General features: G+C 38.6%; 3 protein-coding genes across 7 annotated transcripts in view; 1 reads left to right on the plus strand and 2 right to left on the minus strand.

The window, feature by feature from the left end:
- The window catches only part of LOC122446306 (WASH complex subunit 2-like), a 45,803-nt gene extending 24,628 nt beyond the window's left edge, over nucleotides 1–21,175 (minus strand). For 2 of the 4 annotated variants that reach the window (XM_043476320.1, XM_043476318.1), the window contains exons 1-13: nucleotides 21,038–21,175; nucleotides 20,830–20,952; nucleotides 19,840–20,004; nucleotides 12,538–12,600; nucleotides 10,482–10,655; nucleotides 7,965–8,058; nucleotides 6,555–6,616; nucleotides 5,263–5,310; nucleotides 3,305–3,415; nucleotides 2,642–2,729; nucleotides 1,943–2,014; nucleotides 1,124–1,242; nucleotides 371–428 (exon numbers count right to left, since the gene is read on the minus strand). In XM_043476320.1, the coding sequence (XP_043332255.1) occupies nucleotides 371–428; nucleotides 1,124–1,242; nucleotides 1,943–2,014; nucleotides 2,642–2,729; nucleotides 3,305–3,415; nucleotides 5,263–5,310; nucleotides 6,555–6,616; nucleotides 7,965–8,058; nucleotides 10,482–10,655; nucleotides 12,538–12,600; nucleotides 19,840–20,004; nucleotides 20,830–20,952; nucleotides 21,038–21,040 (1,180 nt within the window). In that variant the 5' untranslated portion in view covers nucleotides 21,041–21,175. Of the gene's footprint in view, nucleotides 1–370; nucleotides 432–1,123; nucleotides 1,243–1,942; nucleotides 2,015–2,641; nucleotides 2,730–3,304; nucleotides 3,416–5,262; nucleotides 5,311–6,554; nucleotides 6,617–7,964; nucleotides 8,059–10,481; nucleotides 10,656–12,537; nucleotides 12,601–19,839; nucleotides 20,005–20,829; nucleotides 20,953–21,037 lie in introns of all 4 variants that reach the window. The other 2 variants (XM_043476319.1, XM_043476317.1) reach the window with 1 other exon arrangement.
- LOC122446307 (PC4 and SFRS1-interacting protein-like) lies at nucleotides 12,537–19,818 on the minus strand. The gene has a single exon (XM_043476321.1). It carries the CDS (start codon nucleotides 15,469–15,471, stop codon nucleotides 14,491–14,493), a length of 981 nt encoding a protein of 326 aa, XP_043332256.1. The 5' UTR covers nucleotides 15,472–19,818; the 3' UTR covers nucleotides 12,537–14,490.
- A 39-nt stretch (nucleotides 21,176–21,214) lies between the features above and the next one.
- The window catches only part of MSMB (microseminoprotein beta), a 46,041-nt gene continuing 44,918 nt past the window's right edge, over nucleotides 21,215–22,337 (plus strand). The window contains exon 1 of one of the 2 annotated variants that reach the window (XM_043476322.1): nucleotides 21,215–21,317. The gene's annotated coding sequence lies outside the window, so the exon portion shown is untranslated. The remainder of the gene's footprint in view (nucleotides 21,318–22,337) is intronic. The other variant, XM_043476324.1, reaches the window with a different exon arrangement.

Raw genomic sequence — 22,337 nt, forward strand, 5'->3', positions numbered from 1 at the left:
ACTGGGCTAAGGAATTACTGGTCTCCAATTTAGATGCAGAATTTCAGAAATGTTTCTTTGAACTGAACTTGATTAAATTAAGATATTCTCAACACTGCTAGAGTGCGCTCCCTGGTTAGCTTTCTCTGCTTTCTCTATGAAAGAGACAAAATTGTGATATGGGTTTACAAATGGTACCTTTTTGTTTTTGCAAGACATGAATTAGTGCAAATGAATCGCTTTTAACTAGATGAAGGCAAACGTAACAGTTTTCTGCCTAACAGAGAAACAAAGTTTGGGGATAACTTCTGGGGCTCCATCTCCTGATGAGAAGGAACCAGTTCTGGAAATCTGTAACAAAGAAGCACAGTCAGCCTCAATCCACACTCACCTTCATTAACAGGGGTTCGAGCTCCCCGATCCTGAGGGGCTTCTGTGAAGAGGTCACTCTGCTTATAATAAACAACACAGTTCAAAACAGCACAGGAAAATGAAGTTGCATTTAAAGATTTCTAAAGAAAAGTGTCTTATAAAGTTTAAAAAATAAACATCTACTGTTCTGCCAGAAAATCAATTCCAAAGTGAAGACACTGATGAAATCAGACCCTGAAACAATTTAGGTCTTATTGTTCAGTTGCTAAGTCATGTCCAGCTCTTTGTGACCACATGGACTGTAGCCCCTCCAGGATCCTCCGTCCATGGGATTTCCCAGGCAAAGACACTGAAGTGGGTTGCCATTTCCTTCTCCAGGGTATCTTCCTGGACCAGGAATCAAACCCACATCTCCTGCATTGGGAGGCAGATTCTTTACCACCAAGCCATCATGGAAACCCAATTTAGTCTATAGAGAAATTAAATACAAACATGGAAGACAAAAGAAAAGGTTAAGAAACAACCACTTAAGCAAGTAAATGTAAATTTTTCACTATTAACACTCTCACATCCTCTCCCTACTTAACAAAGGCATCAAGATCAGTATTTCCTCACTTTGTGATCCTTAGTTCAAAATCTTCTAAAATATGAAAGTAGAAGCAACTTCCAACTAAGAAGCCATTGTTTCCTTACTAAAGGAACTGAAAGTTATTTCTTCCTTGCAAACCCATGACACAGCTATGGACAGCTTCACTGATTACCAGGGACTCACCTCCTCATCCTCATCATCAAAAAGTCCCTTCCCTCCACTGAACAGGCCGCCTCTAGAACCAAACGGCGAGAAGTCCTCATCTGTCAGCTTCGGGGGTGCGAATAAATTATCTTCTTCATCTAGCAAACAGAAGGGAATGCTTTGCATGGAGAATTAAAGATGGGTTTGGAACTCCAATTCTGGGGATTAACATTACAATACTACCAAAACTGGCAGGAAGTTTATCTAACCATTTGTAATAAGCACTATTTGAATGCTGGTGGTCTGAAGGCCTTCAGACAAAAACCCATCAAAAAACAGGCCATCAAATCCCTTAAAGGTTCTTTGGGTTCCCACTCTCAAGTCTGTTAAGTGTCTGGAGCAGAGTGAACTCTGCAGGTGATCCCTTTCATCTCATTTCTTCTAAAGCAAGTATATGCTTCAGTTGCCATCAAGACCTATCCCACCAGAATTTGGGGGACAGAAGGGTAAACAGAGGAGAGATCAGATTGACACAGCCCCAAGTAGAAATACAATGGACATTACTGTTGAACGTGAAAGGGCCTGACAGAATATTCCTTACTGAAAACAAATGCTAGCAATCCCTAATTTATAAATGTCTAGAAAGACAGCTAATGGTCCCTGTAAAATCCAGTAAATCAAACCTTTAAAGCATTTTTAACCCACACTCACTTCTCCCTACACCCCCAAAAGCATACTCTTAAATCACAGACCTCATTTGTCAGCTTTAATAGAGGCATTTTAATGAATTACGGAAGCGATATTCCCATTCCCGAGTCAAGAGCCTCCTAAAGAAGAGGATCAAGGGGAAAGGCCTACCATCTGAGGGAGTTTTCCTTTCCTTCTTCTCTTTCAACGTCTTCTGAGGTTTTGCTTCCCCTGGGGATAAGGCTTGAAGAATATTTCACAGTTTAATAACACTCAGTCTATTCTTAATATTTATCTACTGAACCTTCAGGCACATCGGCCACCCTCACAACTCCTAAGCTAAGAGCAAGACATTCAACTTTGTGTCTCTGCCCCACCTGAGCACCTACTCAGTGCCCTACCCAGAGAAGACACTCAGAAATGCCTCTTTTTAAGGCAGAAGAGTCCAGCTATCAGAGCAGATCATGCGCATGCCAGGATTGCACTTGCTGAAAGATTTCTTCTGATATCTTTCCACTTTGTTAAATCACTAGAAAATACTGTATGCTACATTTTTATTTAGTCAAAATAAAATACAGGAGTAAATATTAAGCCAGGGATTTTTAATCCAGAGTGAATGATTCTCTGCATTATTCATTAATCCCCTGAAACTTCACATACAGATATGAATATGTGCATTTTTCTTGGGGGGGGGGGGCACGGTCCAGTGTTTACTTATCAGAGAATCTATAAAGCAAACCTTATAAGAACTACTATTTATGCTTCTTGTGCCTTAGTAATTAAACAAGGAAACCCACCCTCAGGGAACCCCAGAGAGGGGTCCCTACGGTCCCACCGCCCTATGAGTGACTCTCAGAAGAGGTGACGTACTCGTGTGCTCCTCTTCCATCCGGCTCGAGACATCCCCTTTGATCCGAGCTGCCAGTTCATCAGCAAATGATGTAGGCCTGCTTCTTTTCTACAGCCAGGGAAGACCAAAAGAATCACTTTTTTGTACTATTTTTTGTACTAACTAGTACAGTTTATTTTGGGACACCTAACAAAACTATGCAAACAATGGCAAAGAAATCGATCTGATGAGAAGATATGTTTTAACTAAATAAATGTAAACGTATGCACCCTGTAACAGATCACCTGAGAAAGAGGACTCAGTGTTCCTTCAAAGGGAGATGCTCTTTATTTCCTTATTTTAATACTTCAACTTTAATATTCAAAGATCTAGGTAAGAAAAATACTACAAGGTCCTTGGGGGGAGAAGTATTAGGATCTTGAAACTCTGAATGTGAATATATATTGAGTGACCTAACTAGTAAAATCTTAACAATTGGAGAAGAAAGTGGAACTTATTTGGCAACTTGGGATGCTCAACTATTATTTCCAAAAGTAAAAATGAATTACTGATCAAAGTGATGAAATGAAAAATGATATGATGCAAAATGAGACAGTTACAAATATAAATGACAATAAAAAAAATGAATCCTAGGAATCATTTCTAAAACCTTGACAGGTGATGGCAATTATAGCCTTTCTTACAGGTCTAGAATTTTCTTCAGTGTCTTCAGCATCTTCCTCCTCCTTCTCAGAGTCAGCAAAAATGTCGCAACCATCATCATCCTCTTCTTCATCACTCATCTGTGCAGTGTGCTAAGAACATAAACCATCAGATTAAAAGTATCAGATACGGGCATCAAGCTGAAAAAGATACTACCACTCAGCCTTTAGACTTCTCCTTCAAAATGGAAGAACAAATAATGCACCAAAAGTTACAAAGCAGTAAATGTGCTACAGCAAATCATACACAAGATTTATTTTCAGTGCAATAGCAAAAAAATGAAATATTAAAAATGTCCACCACTAGAGAAATGAATAAACTAAATAAGTACACTATTATCTTAATAAAAATACTAATAGTTAGAAAGAATAAGCTGTAACAACTGGAGAGACATCCAAGGCAGTCCAAGTGACGAAACAGTGAATGATAAACCCAGAAGGAATTCACTACCCTCTCACACACACACCATTGCTATAAACACAGACATATTTGTAAAAGCAAAGGACAACACTTGGAAATATGTACTTTCAGATTACACCAGTTACCTCCAGAGAGTGTAAAGATATGAAGAATAGATGACTCAAACTTAATCTTATGTGTTAAGTTCTAATTTTTACAAAGGTAGCCACTGTATGTAAAAACTGTTTACTTTTTCTAAAACTTTTAACATTTAAATCAATAAACTGTGCCAATCAATACGCTTAGGGCATTTTTTCAACTAATTTAATCCTTTGAACTCTGAGGTTAGCAATGGCACACAAAACAAGTCTATTTTTAACAATATAAATAGTTCCACCAATGCTTTTATTTTTTTTCCACCAATGCTTTTAAATCACCATATTATTTGAAAAACTGTCTGAAATTATCAATCTTAATAGTAAGTTCCACAGAAATACATACACTCTCCAGAAGGACTGATTATTAAAATCATAAAGACAAGTCACATTTGTGAAACACAACAGTGAAAAATAAAAGTAACAATCAGAAAGTGCTGAATCTTTCATTTATCAGTTGGAAATTTTTGTGGAAAAAATTTTTCTCAATTAGGAAAGTGAAATACAAACTGGAATCATCTCAATATACCGCTGAACATACACTATGGTGGCAAAAGTCATACATAATCCCAGTGCTGATGAGATTCTGGGAAAATCATTATGTGCCACCTGTTAATCTGGAATGTGTATTACACAGCAGTATCAAGTAGTATTAGATCACCTAATTCCTAAGAAAAGAGGTCAGAGGCAAAGAGTTTTTATGAAGGAAAACTCTGAATGCAGTACTATCTCAAAACTAAAAATCTTAAAACTATTTCCCATACACATTTAGAGACTATAACAATATCATACATGTATGTTAAACAAATACGTAAGTTTACAAGGCAAATTACAAAGACTATTTAAAACAACAAAGAAATCCTTGTGATGAGTTAATACAAAATAACAAAAAAATAAACTACACATGTTAATGAAAAGAACATGTCCTTAGAAGGATATATAAAAATTAAGACAACAGTGCTAAGACAGTAGGATGATAAGATTTCCATTTCTTGAGTGTTCCTTAGCCTTGCTGTAAGATTATCTTAAATTTTAAAAAAGGAAAGGTGAATACGTGTGAAAATTTCAATATCGGTAATTGGGCTATGTTTTAGAGGCTCTGTTTCTCAATTTTTTTTTTTACTTCTTTGTTGTCCAAAAAAATGAAGAAAATATAAAATTGAGAAAAATTTGAGAAAAATACAAAATTGAGTAAAATTGAGAAAAAATATACAAGGAAGTAATTAGCCTAAAAACATTAAAATTTGAAGGAAACATGAATATCTATAAATATGAATAAATCCTTACTTTCCCATAAGTCATTCAAAAGTAATTTTAATATAAATTTATTATACATGCTATGCTTAAATTAAAATTTAAAAGTTACTTCAATATATGCATCTTACCCGGTTTTGATCATTGTCACTATGATTGGCAAAATCTTCATCTGACTCCTTTTTGGGGGGGGAAAAAAAAGGCTTTGTTAACACTGGCTCTACTTGGAAGTACAGAAATGATGTCATGTCTAAGTCTCTGGGACAGCCACCACCGACTGGTCTCTGAATTGACTACTGATCACCTGAAGTATCAAGGTGCAGATGAGGTGGAGAGTTGGCAATATCACCAAGGGTTATTCCAGTTACATGTCATTTTTGTAATTCTTTTAAACCTCTCTGACAATTTACTCATATCAATCTGCCCCATCATTTCTAACCTTTGGATTAAGAGTTGCACATGTAATTAACTAAATTATCAAAAGCTATTTTGCATTGGTTTGCATTTTGTTTGGTTTGCACTGGTTTGCATTCTCTATTTTCCTTCTAAGTAAAACCATTACTTCATCAGGCCCAAGAAAGGAACATTAGTATTTAATAACACAAGCCATTAGGTAAAGAGTTGCTTCAGCGGCTAAAAGCAAAGGGTTTAGCTAATGACAATCAGTGAAAGCAAGGCTGTTTTTAAAAAGTTCATTTCCTTCTATCAGGTTTTTTGAGGGAAGGGCTGGAGGCAGGAGGAAAGGAAACAGATTGTGGAAACAGAGGGGAGGAGCACACTACAAAACTGTCACCTTTTAGAAAGCAACATTCAGGAATGAACCTTCAAAGAGTTTCTACCCTTTGCAGTAACAAATATTCCATTTAAAGGAACAATGCCAGATATAATAGGGGTCAAGGCCAAGGCCCGCAGACTCTGAGGCCTTAGAGAACAGGGAGTCAGATCAGGCTCTTTGGGTGTGAAGATGCCAGAGGTAGCAGTAAAGTTAACATGTAAGTGGATGCTTTCAGCAGTCTTCTGGCCTAGAAGATTTTAGAGTAAAGAAAGTTTTAAATATGGACTTTTCTCCTAGAATTACTCAAAGATAGAACTTATTCAAAGACTGTATCTCAGGCAGAGATTCCACCAAACTATCTAAGATGTCCCCCTCAAAATACATTGGTAAAAAGAGGATTTGGTGGGGAGGTGAGAGGAAGGGTAATGGTAAAGGTAATGTAAAGGATTAAAGCAGTTTTCTTTGGTTTTGTACACAAAAATAAAGGAATTTCCCATGCCAAGGAAGACTTGAGAATATGGCTTCTATTGCTATTAAGAGATTGATGTAAACAAATTGCTAATTCATGAATATGTTATTTACTGAACCTGCCAAATGCACCCTAAGTTTCCTGCCCAGTATGACCTGGACACACCAGCAAGCCCTTACCTCTTCTTCATTCTCTTCTTCACTGTCTGCAATACTCCCGCGATCACTGCCTACTGAACCTTCTGTTAGAAGAAAGATAAAGGTTATAACCAATATTCATAAGGAAACATTCTTAATTTCTTCTCAAGATCACAAACCACCATACATCTTTTGACAAAACCATCAAAAGATTTTGATAAAACCATCCATACTCATTCATTGGAATTAAAAGTATCTTCACTATAGTGAGGAATGGATCATTTACATAGGCTCAAAGTATTTCCCCACAGGATATTTATTAATTACAAAAAATATATATTAGTTACAAACAAAAAAACTGGCTCATACTCTCTGAAGATGTCAAGGTTGTGAAAAGCAAAAAAAGGCTGAGAAATGGTATCCAGCTAAAAGACTAGAGAGATTTGACAACTAAATGCAGTGAGTAGATTGGATTTTGAACCAGAGAAAAAGAGAGACTGTAAAGGACATTACTGGGACAACTGGAAAAATTTGAGTATGACTAAGGATTAGCTAGTATTAAATCCAGTACAATTTCCTAACTTTGGTGATTATACCTTTTGTCACTGTTGTTGGAAACCTATCAATTGGTGACTTTATTTCATATAAAAGTTACTATGGGAAGAGGTTAAAAAGTCAAGTATACTTGATTTGTACATTCTTGCCAAGTCTCACAGGATTCAACCACTTGGATTAATTTTTTTCTATTAATAAACAGGATACAAAAATTAAAAGTCTCACATCAAAGCCCAATACACACATCCAAACAAGATGACAGATGGGCAAATGAACGTGCAACTAAATAAGAGAAAGTTCTTATTCTTAGAAAATACACAAAGAAATACATTTGTCCCTCAAGGGATAGGTTCCAGGACCCCCTTTCCCCAACACACACACACACACAGACACAAACACACACACAGACACCAAGATGGCGTAGTATCCACGTATAACCCACATCCTTCTCCTGTATACAACCTTAACTCGTCTCCAGATTACCTATAATACCTAATACAATGTAAATGCTATGTAAATAGTTGCCTGTGCATCATGGCAACTATTTGCTTTTGGGACTTTCTGTAATTTTTTATTCCCAAATATTTTCTATCCAGGTTGGTTAAATACATAGATGCAAAACCCACGGACATGAACTGCCAACCATATACATGAGGAAGGCGGCATGATGTCTCCTAAGTAGGTTCAGGAGAAAGTAATACTATGTATGTATACAGAGAATGATACACAAGTATGGTACAATATTCACAAATGGTAACCTGGGTAAAGGGTATGTGAGAGTTCCTTGTCCTAGTCTTGTAACTTTAAGACTTTAAAGTGAAGTTTGAAATTATTTTTAAATAAAAAGTTAAGCTATAAATGTTAAAAGCAACAAAAATATGTAGTGCAAAAGTGTACCTTCACTAGAAAGCTCTCCAAGACCTACATCTTCCTGCTCCATGAATAGCTTTGACCCAATTAAATAAGGTAAAGGACGGTCAATGTACAGATCCTGTAAACAATGAAAGGGAATAAGCAGTTAAATATTTAAGTTAAAATAAAATTAGGGAAATGTTGTAAAGTAATTAGCCTCCAACTAATAAAAATATTAAAAAAAAATAAATAAAATAAAATAAAATTAGGTATTCCATTTGACATCCTGTTCCATCTGACTACCCCAAAAAAGTTACATAATAAAAGAGAATAAGAATAAGAAACACAGCAGGATTTTTTTCTTAATCACTGATTTAAAAAAAGTTAAATCCTAGGTAAAGATAGAAAAGTGAAGCTGATTCACAGAGACTTTCCCTTCTCAAGAGCCTAATTATATTAACAAAAATGGCAAAGGCTTGTAAAATGTTTACCAGCAGTAACTGAACAAGGAAAGGGGCACAACTTCATAGCAACATGCCCAAAAGGAGGACCAAGGAAAGAAACAAGAAATCCTGACAAGCTTTGATGATAGTGACCTATCTTCCTCCCCTGAAAAGCAACGTGATGAGCAAAAATCAACCAATCAACCACTCTTGAGAATCAAGTCCTAAATATGGAGAAGCACACAGAGGAAATAACACAAATAGTTAGGTGGGTAGTGGGACGTGCAGACAAACAGGGCACAAGGCACAAAGGAAGGGAATGGAGAAGGCCTCCTCCATGCTTCGTCGGAGCAGAGAGGCAGGAGCACAGATACAAAACATGGGCTAGACGAAAAGAAACAGATCTTTACCATCGAATATCAGCTACCTACAGGGCAAATATCTACAGTCAACATAATTAACTAAAGGAATGCTTCCAACAGACTGATAAGAACCTATCCAGGAGAGGGAGGAAAAAAAAAAAACAAAGAAAATAATAATAATACCCCTCAGAGGTTCAAACAGTAGAATTTAGAGAAGTGAAGTTGGTAAAATAAGATCAGAATATCAAAAAAAAAAGATCAGAAGATCAAACAACAGAATAAAATGAAGTACCCTGTCTACAGGTACATGTTAGAGATTCCTCCATTTCAGGCCATCGCAAACATCAAAAATTTAGAGCCAAGAAAGCACTCCACCCTGGAGGCATGGTCCTTTGGCTTTAAAAACTCTTCCCTATAAAAAAAGACCTTGGGGACAGAAGAGAACAGTTCTGTCCTTGGAAAATGACAGAAAGTTTAGGAAGGTTAATGTAAAGGTCAAAGATACAGCAAAAACTAATTTAGTGCAAAGAAATCAAAGTGCTAACCGGGATGACTGTTCACTGACTCAGAAGGCTTGATCCTATGTCTTTCTCTAACAGAAAAACTGGTGAAAGACTTGGAAGGAGGAAATGTGACGCAGGCAACACATTTCCCAAGGTCTGCTCTGTGTGTTAGTCACTCAGTCGTGTCCAGTTCTTTGCAACTCCATGGACTGTAGCCCCCCAAGTCTGTCCATGCATTCTCCAGGCAAGAATACTGGAGCGGGTGGCCATACCCTTCTTCAGGGGATCTTCCCAACCCAGGGACTGAACCCCGGTCTCCTGCACTGCAGGCAGATTCTCTACTGCGTGAGCCACCAGGGAAACCCTGCTGCTGACGTCTAAATCCCTACAGTGAAAAAGCAAAATGACGACAGCGTATCATTAAAGGATCGTTAAAGGATCAGCCCCAGCTCGGCAGGGCGCTGTAAGCTCAAACTGGAAGAGAAATGTGCAGTGAATACATGATTAGAAGAGACTGGTTTTGCAGCATGCTTCAATTCACAAAGCACTGATGTGTCACAAGGACTCTCAGAATCAGTAAGGCAAACTCTTGTGTTTACTACAGAGCCAACCTGAGAGGAAGTAACAGTAAAGCAATAAGCACCTGCTAGGCCAATAATCTCTTCATGAACACTCACAGCAGGTTTATTCATATTGGCTAAAACCTCCAACAACCCACATGTCTTTTTTTTTTTTTCATTTATTTTTATTAGTTGGAGGCTAATTACAATATTGTAGTGATTTTTGCCATACCCCACATGTCTCTTAACACTTCTGAGGTCCCTCTTTGTGCAAGCTACAGAATGTCAGTTTCCCAACAACCCCTGCCTCTCATGAGCCTCCTCATCCTTCGAAACCCAATTCAAATCTCATCTTCACCCCAATTTCTCTAGCTAGAAGTCAAAACACTTATGATGGTGACTTTTGTAACTGCCTCCTTTCTCTGACCATCTGGTATGGTTGTAACAAGCATCTTGAGAGTAGGAATGGAGCCCTGCATCTTCGTACTCCCCCAACTTGGCATGCTAGGACCTAGTAAGTGCTCAACCGATGCTCCTGTCCTGCAACCCTCTGACTGATGGAGTCAATATGAGAGCACTGAGTGACATCCTCACTTCTGAGACGTGAAGGCCACATCTTAACAATTCTGCACCCAAGTAAAGGACCCAGATCACAACAGGTATAACAATAAATATTACAGTTGAATGTTTTTACCTTTGGCTCAAGGATCAATTCCATCCGCTCATTAGCATCATCTTCTTCAGAGTCTGAGTTTCCTGCTTTTATATCTAGTTGCTCAAATGCACTGTCCAACACTTGTAAACCGTAGTTCACAGCCTCCTGGACTTTAGGAATCAGATCTACTTCTTTCTGTTCCCGGGTCTTTTCCTAGGAAAAAGTAATTTTTAGTAAGATCTCCAGTATGTTGATACCACCCTAATAAAACACTGAGAATATTCACTGAAGCCTAGACTCGTGCTCAAAAACAAACAAAATCAAAAAAACTTAATTAAAAACGTTGTTGTTAACCATTTACAATGTTAAACAGTTAAAAATGTTGCAAGTCAAAGATTTTGCTGAATGCCTCAGCACAGACTTTGGAGTGTTAAGTCCCAAATGTGTCTATGCATTGAACACACACCAAACTACAGAAGGTTCTGGAGCTCCAGGTTCATCATTTACAAAAACAAAAGCACAATGGTGTGATGGTTCAGCCTCTGTACACTATATAAAATTACCCTACAACAATGAATAGCACATCACAAGATATTAAAGGGCACCTTCCCTCCCTGCATCTGAAAAAAAGAAGGGCCTAGAATTTTAGCTTTGCCATGACTATATCCCACTAACCTTGGTTAATGGTCCTTAGCACAATTTTAGAGGTTAAGACTTAAGAGAAAATACTCCAGGCAGAGATGTCATTTTCCAATTACAGTTAAAAAAATAACTGGACAATTACATTTTATAAACTTGTTTCAAACCAAGAGAGAGTCGGTTTCATCTCTAATCTATCCTGTAGGTTACCCTAGAACAATGCCCCCCACCTCGACAAAACTTTGAACACACCACCAACCTGCTGAAAATATTCCACACATCTCCACTTCCTGTAACAGCAGCTCTCACACACTCAACTGTGTCATCAGTTGTAGGAAGTATTGCAGAATACATTTAGTGTCATTTCCTCTCCTCACAAATATTCTACAAGTTGATATATAATTACAGAAACAAACAAACCATACAGTTTTTCCGTTTGTTTTTCTGGCACCCATGTGGCATGCGGGATCTTAGTTCCCCAACTAGTGACCAAACCTGTGTCCCCTACACTGGGAGGGTGGCATCTTAAGCACTGGACCCTGGGTAGCCCCCAGACAGTGCTGTTTTGAAAGCCAAAAGGGAAAGCTGAGGAGTGTTTTCTACTTCTACCTCAAGTGCAGAAGTCTTTCTAATTTAACTTTTTTGTTTTGGCTGCATCTTTTTTGCGCTCTGGTATGTTTGATTCTAAGTTAAATAGCTAACACTGTACTAAGTGTGCAAAAACATGCTTGCGGATTTTTTAAAGATAATTCACTAAATAGCTATCACTTTAAACTGAACCTGGACTTGGTTCAGTTACTACTACACTTAAAACAGTTTAGCAAATCTATTGAAAATAAAATTTGTTTTAATAAATTTTTAAAGGCTAGAAATATGCAAAACTGTAGCTGGTTTCTAGTACCCTTTCTTAGTCTAACACTTTCATATGTTACAAGTAGTATGGTTTTCTTCTTACTTTCATTTTTAAACTGGTATTAATAAGAAGCAAAGCAGTCATGAAAGGACAGGGGTACACAATCTTCAAAGAACTCACCACCTACTGCCCAGTATGGCCCGTTTTGGGTTTTTTTTTAATAACCCTCAAGATAAAAAAAGTTTTTACCTTTTTAAAGGAGGAAGGGGAAGGGATAGGAGAGGAAGAAAAGAAGAAAAAGCAGCAAAGGATAGAGATCAATGTGGCCAGCGAACAAAATATTTCTTACCTGGTCCTTTACAGAAAATCTCTACATACCTCTGCTCTACTCTTAAGCCAGAAATCAGGAACTTAATCTATACATTTCTTAATACAATAGATTTCAGAAACAAACAAGTTCAAGTGTGGAGCTGTCAAAGGCAGCTTCTCCCATTTCTCCCGAAGTCCATCTCCCTGCCCCACTCTCCCTCCAGCAGCCATATCACAAATCACTACTTTTCTTCTCTAAAGGAGACCAAGAGAAGAATGATTCAAAGCAAGTACCTGTTCTGGTTTTTCTGCCTCAGTCTTGAGCACCGGCTCCTCCACTTCCTCATCATATACACGCTAAACATGGAAGCAAAGTTCAGCTTTTAGTCAAAACAGCATTTGGAATCAATCACAATGTAAGAATTCAATATACAATTTTAAGAAGACAAAGACAAGAAGAAATGATTATTCAAGAAATGGCTGGGGCCAAAGCAGAGTAGACAACTTTCCCAAAATTAAGTTTAAAGAAAAGACACAAAAGACTAGGAAACATGAAAAAAAAAAAACAACTTTCAATCTCATGGTTGACCACAGTCACAAAATTAGAAAGAAACCAGTGTTCCACATTTTCTTGTTTAATCTAACACAATGCTGACAGGGCACTGATACAGGCACTCAAACGTGAGGCTTTGAGCATGTCAAGTGGTAAAACTTACCCACTGGGTATAAGAGTTTTTACATTTTATACAGTAGAAACCATAAAGGTAAGTTATTTTTATCCTATTGCTTAAAATGGTTGATACATTTTTATTATCTCATTTATAAGAAAACAGATAGGCCAAGCCCACCACTGATTTGCCAGAAGACCAGTCATGGGACTCACCCATACAGCTTGGACAGGTGGCTTCTCTTTTCCAATATAGAGCCGTCATTCTGGCAACTCATTGCGATTTCCTTTTTAACTATTTATTGTTGTTTAAACTCCCAAAGCAAAACATTCTCATTATAAATAGCACAGTGATGAAAATGTTCCAGAATTAGATACTGGTAATGGTTACAAAACTTTAAGAATACACTAACACCTACTGCCTTCTACACTTTTAAAGGGAGTATTTTACTGGTGTGTAAACTACATGTCAATCAAAATTAAAATGTCAATATAAAGATAGTTGCAAAAAAAAATAAAGATAGTTGCAGAAGAGATGTATTTAAAAATAATTCCATCCCTACCTCCAACCTAATCCTCAGAATAACTAATATAGTCTGGTGTGTGCTCCTCTTTGTTTCCCAAGGCTCTTACACAAATTTACAGACATATGCACATATTCAGAGTTTTCTGCCCTTCCAGCTTTTAAACAAAAATGCATTTATACGACACATATCCTTCTGCCCCACTTTTTCAGTTGATATTCTCATAAACCACTTTCTAGGTCAATGCATATAGATTTGACTCAATTGTTTTTATATCTACATAATATTTTATGGTATGAAGTTGACTACAGTTAGTTCAAGAATTCTCTATTAGAGAACATCAAGGACATTTCCAGTTTTTGCTAGTGCAAACCAGCTACTGTAAATATATACGAAATTCTTAGGCCATGGATCGTTTAAATCTACAGGCTTCTCAAAAACAGGACTGCCAAGCCAAAGGACAAAACTCTTTTTTACTCTTTTTTTTTTTTAAACTTTATTTTAAAATTTTGGTTACAGTTTCATTTTTGTTTTCTTAACAAGTCTACTGTTTAATCTCTCAGGATTAAAAAAACACTTATTAATATTCTAAAGAATTAAACAACAAAGGTATGTCAAGGGAAGGGCACAACTGCCCCACTCTCTAGGGGTATAATATAGCTACTCCAGTTTAACACCTAGCTTCAAAACAAAATAAATTTTTATATTTTCTAAATGAAATAATGTACAACCACCATCTTCATCTGAGCTTGTAACTTTCAAACACAAAGCTTCATTTTAAGCTTGGTAAAAAACTTAACAGGAATGATGGCCGACCTTAGTATGTAGTGTGTACCTTACAGGAAATGTTTTTTTTAACAATCATAACACAGTAATACAATGCCATTAATGAAGTCCTCAATTTAGAATCTGGAACATTCTTCCATCAAAGGGGGGGAGGGGGAAATTCAGTCCAATGAGTCTGTCTCAAGATCTTCATCTCTTGTTTGCTCCACTTGTATTCTCTTTTCAGTAACTGGATTAATGCTTTGAGCCCAAAATGAGATATATTTTTTATTACTGTAGATTACATGTTGTTTGGTGCTCAGTTTCCATTTGTTCTTCTTGCTTGTGTTTTCTATCTGCAGCTTCTTTCTCATGTTTTCCTTTGAGCATATTCCTTCTATGAGCAGTCTGAAAGTTTCTTCCACCTTTTCTCTTTTCACCTTCTTGATCATCTCCTTCTTCAGAATCAGAGGTTGATGTAACCCCTGTTTTGGCTAAATTTTTCCTTTTTGATTCAACTTCCTTTTTCCCCTCTTTTTTATCTGGCTCTTTTCTTGGCTTTTCTTCTTCCTTCTGGCCCTCTTCATCCTTTTTAAGCTGTTTTTTAGGTTGTTTTTCCTCTTGCCCTTTTTTCTTGCTTCTGTCTTCTTCAGTTATCATGTCACTCTCTGAAGGACAAGGCTGTTTTACCATTCTGGGTCTGCCTCTTGGTTTTGGAATCTTGACCTCTGTAGCTGCAGGTCGTCCTCTTTTAGGACTCACTTTTAGATTAGCAGATGCTGTTGCTGTAGTCACTACTCCAGCCTCCTCAGTTTCTACTTGTTTTTCTGCCTTTCTCTTCCTCCCTCTTCTGGCAGCTTTTGGAGTGGTTATGTCAATTGCTTTAGTCACATCCTCATTGCTGGCTTTTTCTTCATGGTCGGTATCTTCCTTTGAAACACTTGTTTCTTTTTCTTCAACTTCAACATCAGATGACGCATTTGACTGTTTAGCCGAAAATTTCACTTTCGGATTGTTATCTATCTCCCATAAACCTTCATTAAAGCCTTTTCGTTTATTTGGTTTGCCGTACTTTTCCTTATTTTCTGAGTAAGGAAATATGTCCTTTGGGCCTAAAAAAGCAGTCTCATGAGTTCCAAAAAAGAAAATCGGTAGTTTGTTTGTGGGTGGTTTTACAGCTCCATCAGGAACTTCATCTACTCGAGCTGGCCAATGAGGATAACCTTTCATCTTGGCGAAGATGAGGTCCCCAGGTTTGAAGTCGCGAGTCATGTTTCAGGGGCGAGGCCGAGGGTCCGAAGCCCAGGGAGGAGGTGCGGCGGTGCGGACTGCGAGAGGATGCGGGAAGGCGGACCGGAGCCGCGGCTCCCGCGGTGGCGGCAGGGGGAGGATGCCTCGGGGTGCCCCGACGCGCCTTCTGGGGCCGCGGGCGGCGAGGCTGCGGTGGCGGGCCGGCCGCCTCTGTCCACGTCCACGCAAGCCACCTGCGCCACCAGCTGCCGCAGAGGCGTCCCAACGGCTCCGAATAACAACCGCCGCCGCCGCCGTCGCCGCGCTGCTCCTCTTTTTTACTCTTAAGAGTTTCTTGTAGATTTCTGTGTGGAACAACTTTCACTGTCATCACAACACATTCAAGTGCCCACTTCCCAGACCTTTGCCAGCAGTGGAACGATGTTGTCCATCTTTTCAAAATAACTATCAATCTGATTAGACAATGTTATTTTTAAATGTTCATATCTTCTAACCCAATATCAATCTGAATCTGATTAAACGGTGTTATTTTTAAATGTTCACGTCTTCTAACCCAAGAATTCTACTTCTTGAAATTTAGTTCCAAGAAAAATAAATACAAGCAGTAAGATGCTCATGGCATCAGATTTACATTTAAAGTCACAAACACCAAATCTGTAACTCTCTGCAATTCCAATCAAAATACTACTAGAATTTTCTGGGGAAATTAGCAAGATAATCCTCAAATTCACAGAAGTAAAAAAAGCCACGGATAACCATGAAAATTATGAATAAAAAGAAGTCACAGGAAAAAAAAAAAGTCACAGAGATTTGCCCTATTAAGACTTATTAGAAATCTCTGGTATTTAAGATTGTAATACTTACTACAGCAGATAAAGACAGTAAAAGACAGAGGTAAGAGACAGACTAACAAGTACATGTAAGCCTATTTATATTTACAAAAACACACATTCATACATATGTCACTGAGGAAAAGGACTACATAATAAAAGTACCTATATGGAAAAGAAACAAATGAGATCCCTACCTCATATTACATACACCTGTACCAATATACATCCAAAGACTACATATATTCTCCACATAAGAAGAGTAAAAAAACAGCAAAACAAACGAGCCCACACCCAAAATATTTACAGTTAAGGAAAAAAAATATTAAAATCTGTTAATACAAGGTAGTGCACATTATTAACATTTGTGGGTATTATCTGTTCTTTCCGAGATAACATAAAATATTTTATCTTAAAAAGTTTTGTATGGGGGATTGTTAAATAATGGCAGCCATAAAATGAAATAGAAACAGAAATTAAGTTCAGTAAATCTTACAGATGTGTTAAAATGCTTATAAAATAATATGCTAACATGAAGAAAATTGCAGGCTGCAAATACATACATACAGAGAAGGTTAAAGTTATATACATACATATGATTAGAAAAAAAATATGCCAAAGTGTTCAGTGGCTGGTTAATTTGGGGTGGTAGAATTATAGTTGACTTCTGTAGTTTAAATTTTTTCACATTTTAATACTTTATATATATATATATATCTCCTATCTCTCCTACTGTAAGTGTCCATTATTCTCACAAGAAAAAAGGAAAAAACTTGAAGTCCAATGTCTGCATGGGAATGAACTTGGAATATACATGTCAATATGTTGAGAGGCTCTTCTTCAGCATCTGAAATTTCAGATGCTGCTTTTTCTGTATTAAAAAAAAAAAAAATCATTCTACAAAGACCAGAAATTAGGGGAGTAATTTTCAAAGGCATGAACAAAAAATGGCAAATAAATCTTAAAATTGAGACTTTAAGACAAGACAGCTGGACTTCCCTGCTGGCCCAGTGGTTAAGACTCTGAGTTCCCAATGCAGGGGACCAGATCCCACATGCTGCAACTAAGACCTGCTGCAGCCAAATAAATGAATTTAAAAAATTAAAAAATAAAAAAAAAAAAGACAAGACAGCTACCAAGGTTACTTCAAACTTTAAATAGCAAAACCATTTAACTTAAAAGAATGAGCTTCAAGCTTAGGTCTGAGCAGCACCAATACCCTCCTTTTTCTCCTGCCATATCGACAGATGTAGAATTACAATCATAGGAAGTGCTATGAAAGAAGTCATTAATTAGGTCACTCAATGTTTCAGGACAAAATTCCTAAAGGAACAGATTAATGAAGCTGCAAGAATTGTATTCCCTACTGATAGCGCACTGATGCACTGGTCACTTAATTAGCATTTTTCCTCCTTCAGAATCCCCTAGTGAGCCTTTAACTAAAGGTGCTAATTTTTCTTGCCCTAAAGAGTCTTGATTGCTCTTTGGTTTCACTAACTCTATAATGCAGTTTGCACTCTATTAGCTGCCTCTGAGGTCAGTTACTAAAACCCAAAAACCGATTACTTTGTCTATCTTTCCAATAAACTACCATGAAACCAGATGGCAACATCATTTAAGACAGAATTGTAATACACGAGTCCTGATGTCAGGGTTTGAAGAAAACATTTGCAAAGCCAAATCACTGCCAAATGTATTATCAGCAGGTAGATTCCTTCAGAGTTTGATTAAGTGTTAGCCATCATTTTAACAACATGACGCTCTACCACTAAAGCAAAGAACATGAAACACATGGCATTATAGGGAGGTCTGGGAAGCAGTTCGAGTTGGCAGTGGCCACAAGCACATCTAGAGGGAAATTTGGCTGCGGATTGGAAGGGGAAGAAGCACAAGACAAAGGAGACAGAGAGATGGATGGAGGGAATCCAAGAAGTGAACAGAAATAATGAACTATTATCAAAAAATAATCAACAAAAACAAAAAGTAAACCAAAAAACCTCCCACAAAAACTGGATTATCAGAAACTAAGAAAACTTGAAAAGAAGAGCTGGGGAAAGAGAAGACCTGAAGGTTATGATTCAGAAAAAGCAGCTTATAATGCCCATTTCCCCAAAAGTATCAGTCAGTACCAAGCCAGTATCAATGTGCTACAGGCACATCAGGTACAAAAGAAGGCTCCCAATTCTATTCCTCGCCCAGTCTAGGGCTGCAAGACTCACTGCTGAGAAGAGCTAAGCACCTGATCCAGCAAGAAAGGTACAGAATGAAAGCAACAGATATATTTAAAAGGACACAGAATTCAGCGTGATGAAAAAATGATGGGACTACACACACTACTAAAGTAGAGATGAGAGTCCTGTAAACTGCCTCTCCCAATAGGAACAATGCTCAGGACCAAGCATGGACATTCTGTGCAGATGACTACAGATTTAACTAGAATATCTGCTGTATCTTAAATTACAGGCAAAGAGTTATTTAAAATCTTTATTAAGATTTTTTTTTATTAGTTGGAGGCTAATTATTTTACAATATTGTAGTGGGTTTTGTCATACATTGACATGAATCAGCCATGGAGTTACACGTACTAAAACCTTTATTAAGATCTTTATTTTACACACAGGTTCCCCCAAAAGCCCAGTAGTGGCATTTCAACCTGAATTACTAAAAATGTTCAAACATGCTGTGTAAGATATCTGCATGACAATATTTAGTCTCAACAATCCTAAATCTTTGTATAATCTTGCAATTTTCAAAATCATTTTTATTATTTTGTATCTAACAGTCTCAGGAGATAGCCTAATTTAATAATCCTCTTTTCACAGTATAACTAACACTGATACTTAGAAAGTTAGTCACCCTAGGAGAAACACAGGTCAGCTTAACTAAGCTTCCTCTCCATCCTCTAGAATAATCTCCCCTACAGTCATGGAGCTCCAGCCACATTTTATTCCTTTTTATTCTGGAATAACACTATTACAGAAAATTGTGATATTCTCTAAGAAGGGGCTCTAGTTTATCTATGTGTTCCTAGAACCTAAAACTTTGAAACTTGATAAACGACAAAATTGCACTTGGGTTAAGTGCAACAATCTGTTTAGAGTTCATTTTATGACACAGGTTCAGCCAGCATAACAAAGCATTAGTTCAGAATATTCCAAGCAGACACACACATACTTTTAATATAACTTAACAGAACATAATGCATACAATTAATAACATGCTGGTGCCCAGAGGATCAGGTCAGGTGTATGACTTTCCTTATAGAGGATAATAAGACTTGTTGAAGGGCCATGCAATTCACCAAAACTGCAGACAACTCCAAAATTAACAATTGATGAAAACGTTGGAATATGAGGAAATTTTTATCATTAGGTTTTCTCAAAGGCTTGAAAAAAAGTAAACTTTACTAATAAAAAGGGAGGGAACATCAATTACCGAGAAGTACTACTTACACCAAAATTTAAGAGAACCTAACAATACGTCACTTAATATCACAGTGAGTACTGCTCCTTCTAACATTATTATTTCTTTAAAATTCGGATGTAACTAAGTAACTCACGTTTTCAATGAACTGGGTATTAGACAGCATAAGGAAGTCATTGAAGACATTATGCAGGCGGCAATCTGTGGCTTTAGTCTCCCGAATTAGTCCATCCACTTGTTTCTTGATTTCATGAGTCCTAGAGATAGTCTGTTGTGAAAATTCCTGTAGAAACTGCAGTAGCTATTTAAAAAACAAACATATACAGTAGTATCAATATGCATCTATTACATGCATCTATTCTGCATGTCAAAACAGAAAAGAAGCCATTTTCTTTCACCTTTGTGTGTCTGTGTGCTGGAATGGAAAAGGGATGCTGCTTTTAACAGTACCATGACCAAGTAGCATAGAAAAACATTAAGAAAGCTCATCAAAACAGTGGCAGTGAGTCAATGGATACTTCCTATCTCGTTTCTGCAGAAATTTTAAAGTGCTATTTGGTTGTCATTCCACAGGGATCACAGACGAAAGGCAAAATAACTACTCATCCAAAAATCCTACTCAAGTGGGACTTTGGAATCACGGCTCTGAGCTTATTGGGTCCCAGGCCTAAGATGTCTTTCTCAACGATATTCATATACTGGTTTGTCTCCCATCCCACTCAGTCCAGGTCTCAACAGGGAGTCGCCTATGAGGTGCCACTGTAAGCCTGCGGCGTGGTGGAAGCCTAACTCTCCGCTCAGGATGGAGCTGGCGCCTGGCTAAAAAAAAAAAAACAAACAAGGGGGAAAAAAAACCAAACAAGGAAGAGAACACCCTGCGATGGGCGGCAGTCCGAGTAGGAGCACTCAAGAGAGCTGAAGTCAACCGGCCGGCATCCGCCCAAGTGCCTGAGGACTGCCACCAGGAAGTTTTCGAGAGCAAAGAAGGGATGTTATTTAGTCCACGAGAGACAGAGCGGGATCGACTGGGTGGAGAGGGACTGGGACTGATGTCCTCCCACTCGCAGGCCGCGCATCACCCCCAGACGGGCCGCCCTCCCCTCCTGTCCCGGGTCCCGTCTCTCACGCCCGCGTCGGCCGCCAGCGACCAGCTCTGGCTGCTCCTGCGGATCTCCTCCACCGACCAGGGACGCTCCCACACGGGCTCGGACGCCGGCGCTCGCTCCTGGTCGGGGGTGGTCCGGTTCATCTGCAGCGGGAAGGACGAGAAGAGGGGCTGAGCTCCGGGGAGGCGGCGGACGCGGCCCAGCCCTAACCCAGAGCGCCGCCCTCACCATCCCGGCTGTGCAGTTTGGTGGGCTCCGAAGCCGCAGGACCGCACCCGCTGAGCCCCCGCAGTCTCCGGAAGCCTAGCCCCCAGCAGTGCGGCCCTGGCACGTGACCAACCTCACGTGACCAGAGCGCCCCGTGACCTGCCCCTCACGTGACCGGATGTGGGGGTGCCGCTGAAGGGAGGCTGGGCCAGCTGGCTGAGGGTGAGTGAAAAGAGACCTGTAGTCACGTGGATGGATCTAGCGATGATCCTACTGAAGAAACTAAGTGAAAAGGAGAAAGGTAAATATATGATATCACTTATATGCAGAAACTATATGTGAAATGAGACAAATGAACTGTATGTGAAACAGACTCGCAAATGTAGAGAACAAACTTGTGGTTGTCAAAGGGATGGGGCGGTCAGGGGAGGAATGGATTGGGAGTTTGGGGTTAGCAGATGCAAACTATTACATATTTAACGGATAAACAACACAGTCCTAGGAAACTCTATTCAATATCCTGTGGTAAATCGTAATGGAAAAGAATATGAAAAAGAATGTATATGTGTATAACCATCACTTTGGTGTACAGCAGGAATTAAAACACTGTAAATCAACTATACTTTAATAAAATAATTTTTTTTTAAATCTGTTTCACTTTAGAAAAGGAAAAAAAAAAAGGCAGGAAGACTGCGGAAGCCAGGGGGCGCTGAAGGGGTGCGTGAGTCAAGTTGAGCTTCAGCTGAAGGGCCCGAGTGGCCCGCGCGTAATTAGTACGAAAGTATGCAGGGAACCAGATGTGTTCAGAGGGGAGCCAAAAGGGTCTTGGAAGACCCATCCAAGGAGCTTTAAACGTCTGGAGGTGTGTGCAGAAGAAGAGCTCGCGGCTGCTGCGCCTCTTCCTTGCTACATATCCGCTGACTGTCACTGAATCAGCACACAGAAACCCAGATTTACTGGAAATTGATCTATCTCGTTATCATCATGCTTTTAAGGACATGGTCGGTTTCAACTCACTGGGTAGGGCCTCCTTAAAATCCTTTACTCCCTAAATCCTTTACTCCGTAGGCAGTGCCCTCAGATTCAAGTCCAAATTTCTCGTATGATAGGCAAAATCCATTTGTACTCTCCCCTGCTTTGCAGTCTACCAACCTCCTGGCCATTCCTTCACATTCATTTAAAATATTTTTAATAAATAAAACCACTTTAGAATTTGGTTGGTAAAACTGGGGTGAGCCAATTACCAAATTTACATCTCCTCTAACATCATCATGGACAACTTCAATGGGCACATGGATGAGCTTGGCCTCAATATGCCTTA

Source organism: Cervus canadensis, chromosome 8 (genome assembly GCF_019320065.1).
Source record: "Cervus canadensis isolate Bull #8, Minnesota chromosome 8, ASM1932006v1, whole genome shotgun sequence".
Lineage (NCBI taxonomy): Eukaryota > Metazoa > Chordata > Mammalia > Artiodactyla > Cervidae > Cervus > Cervus canadensis.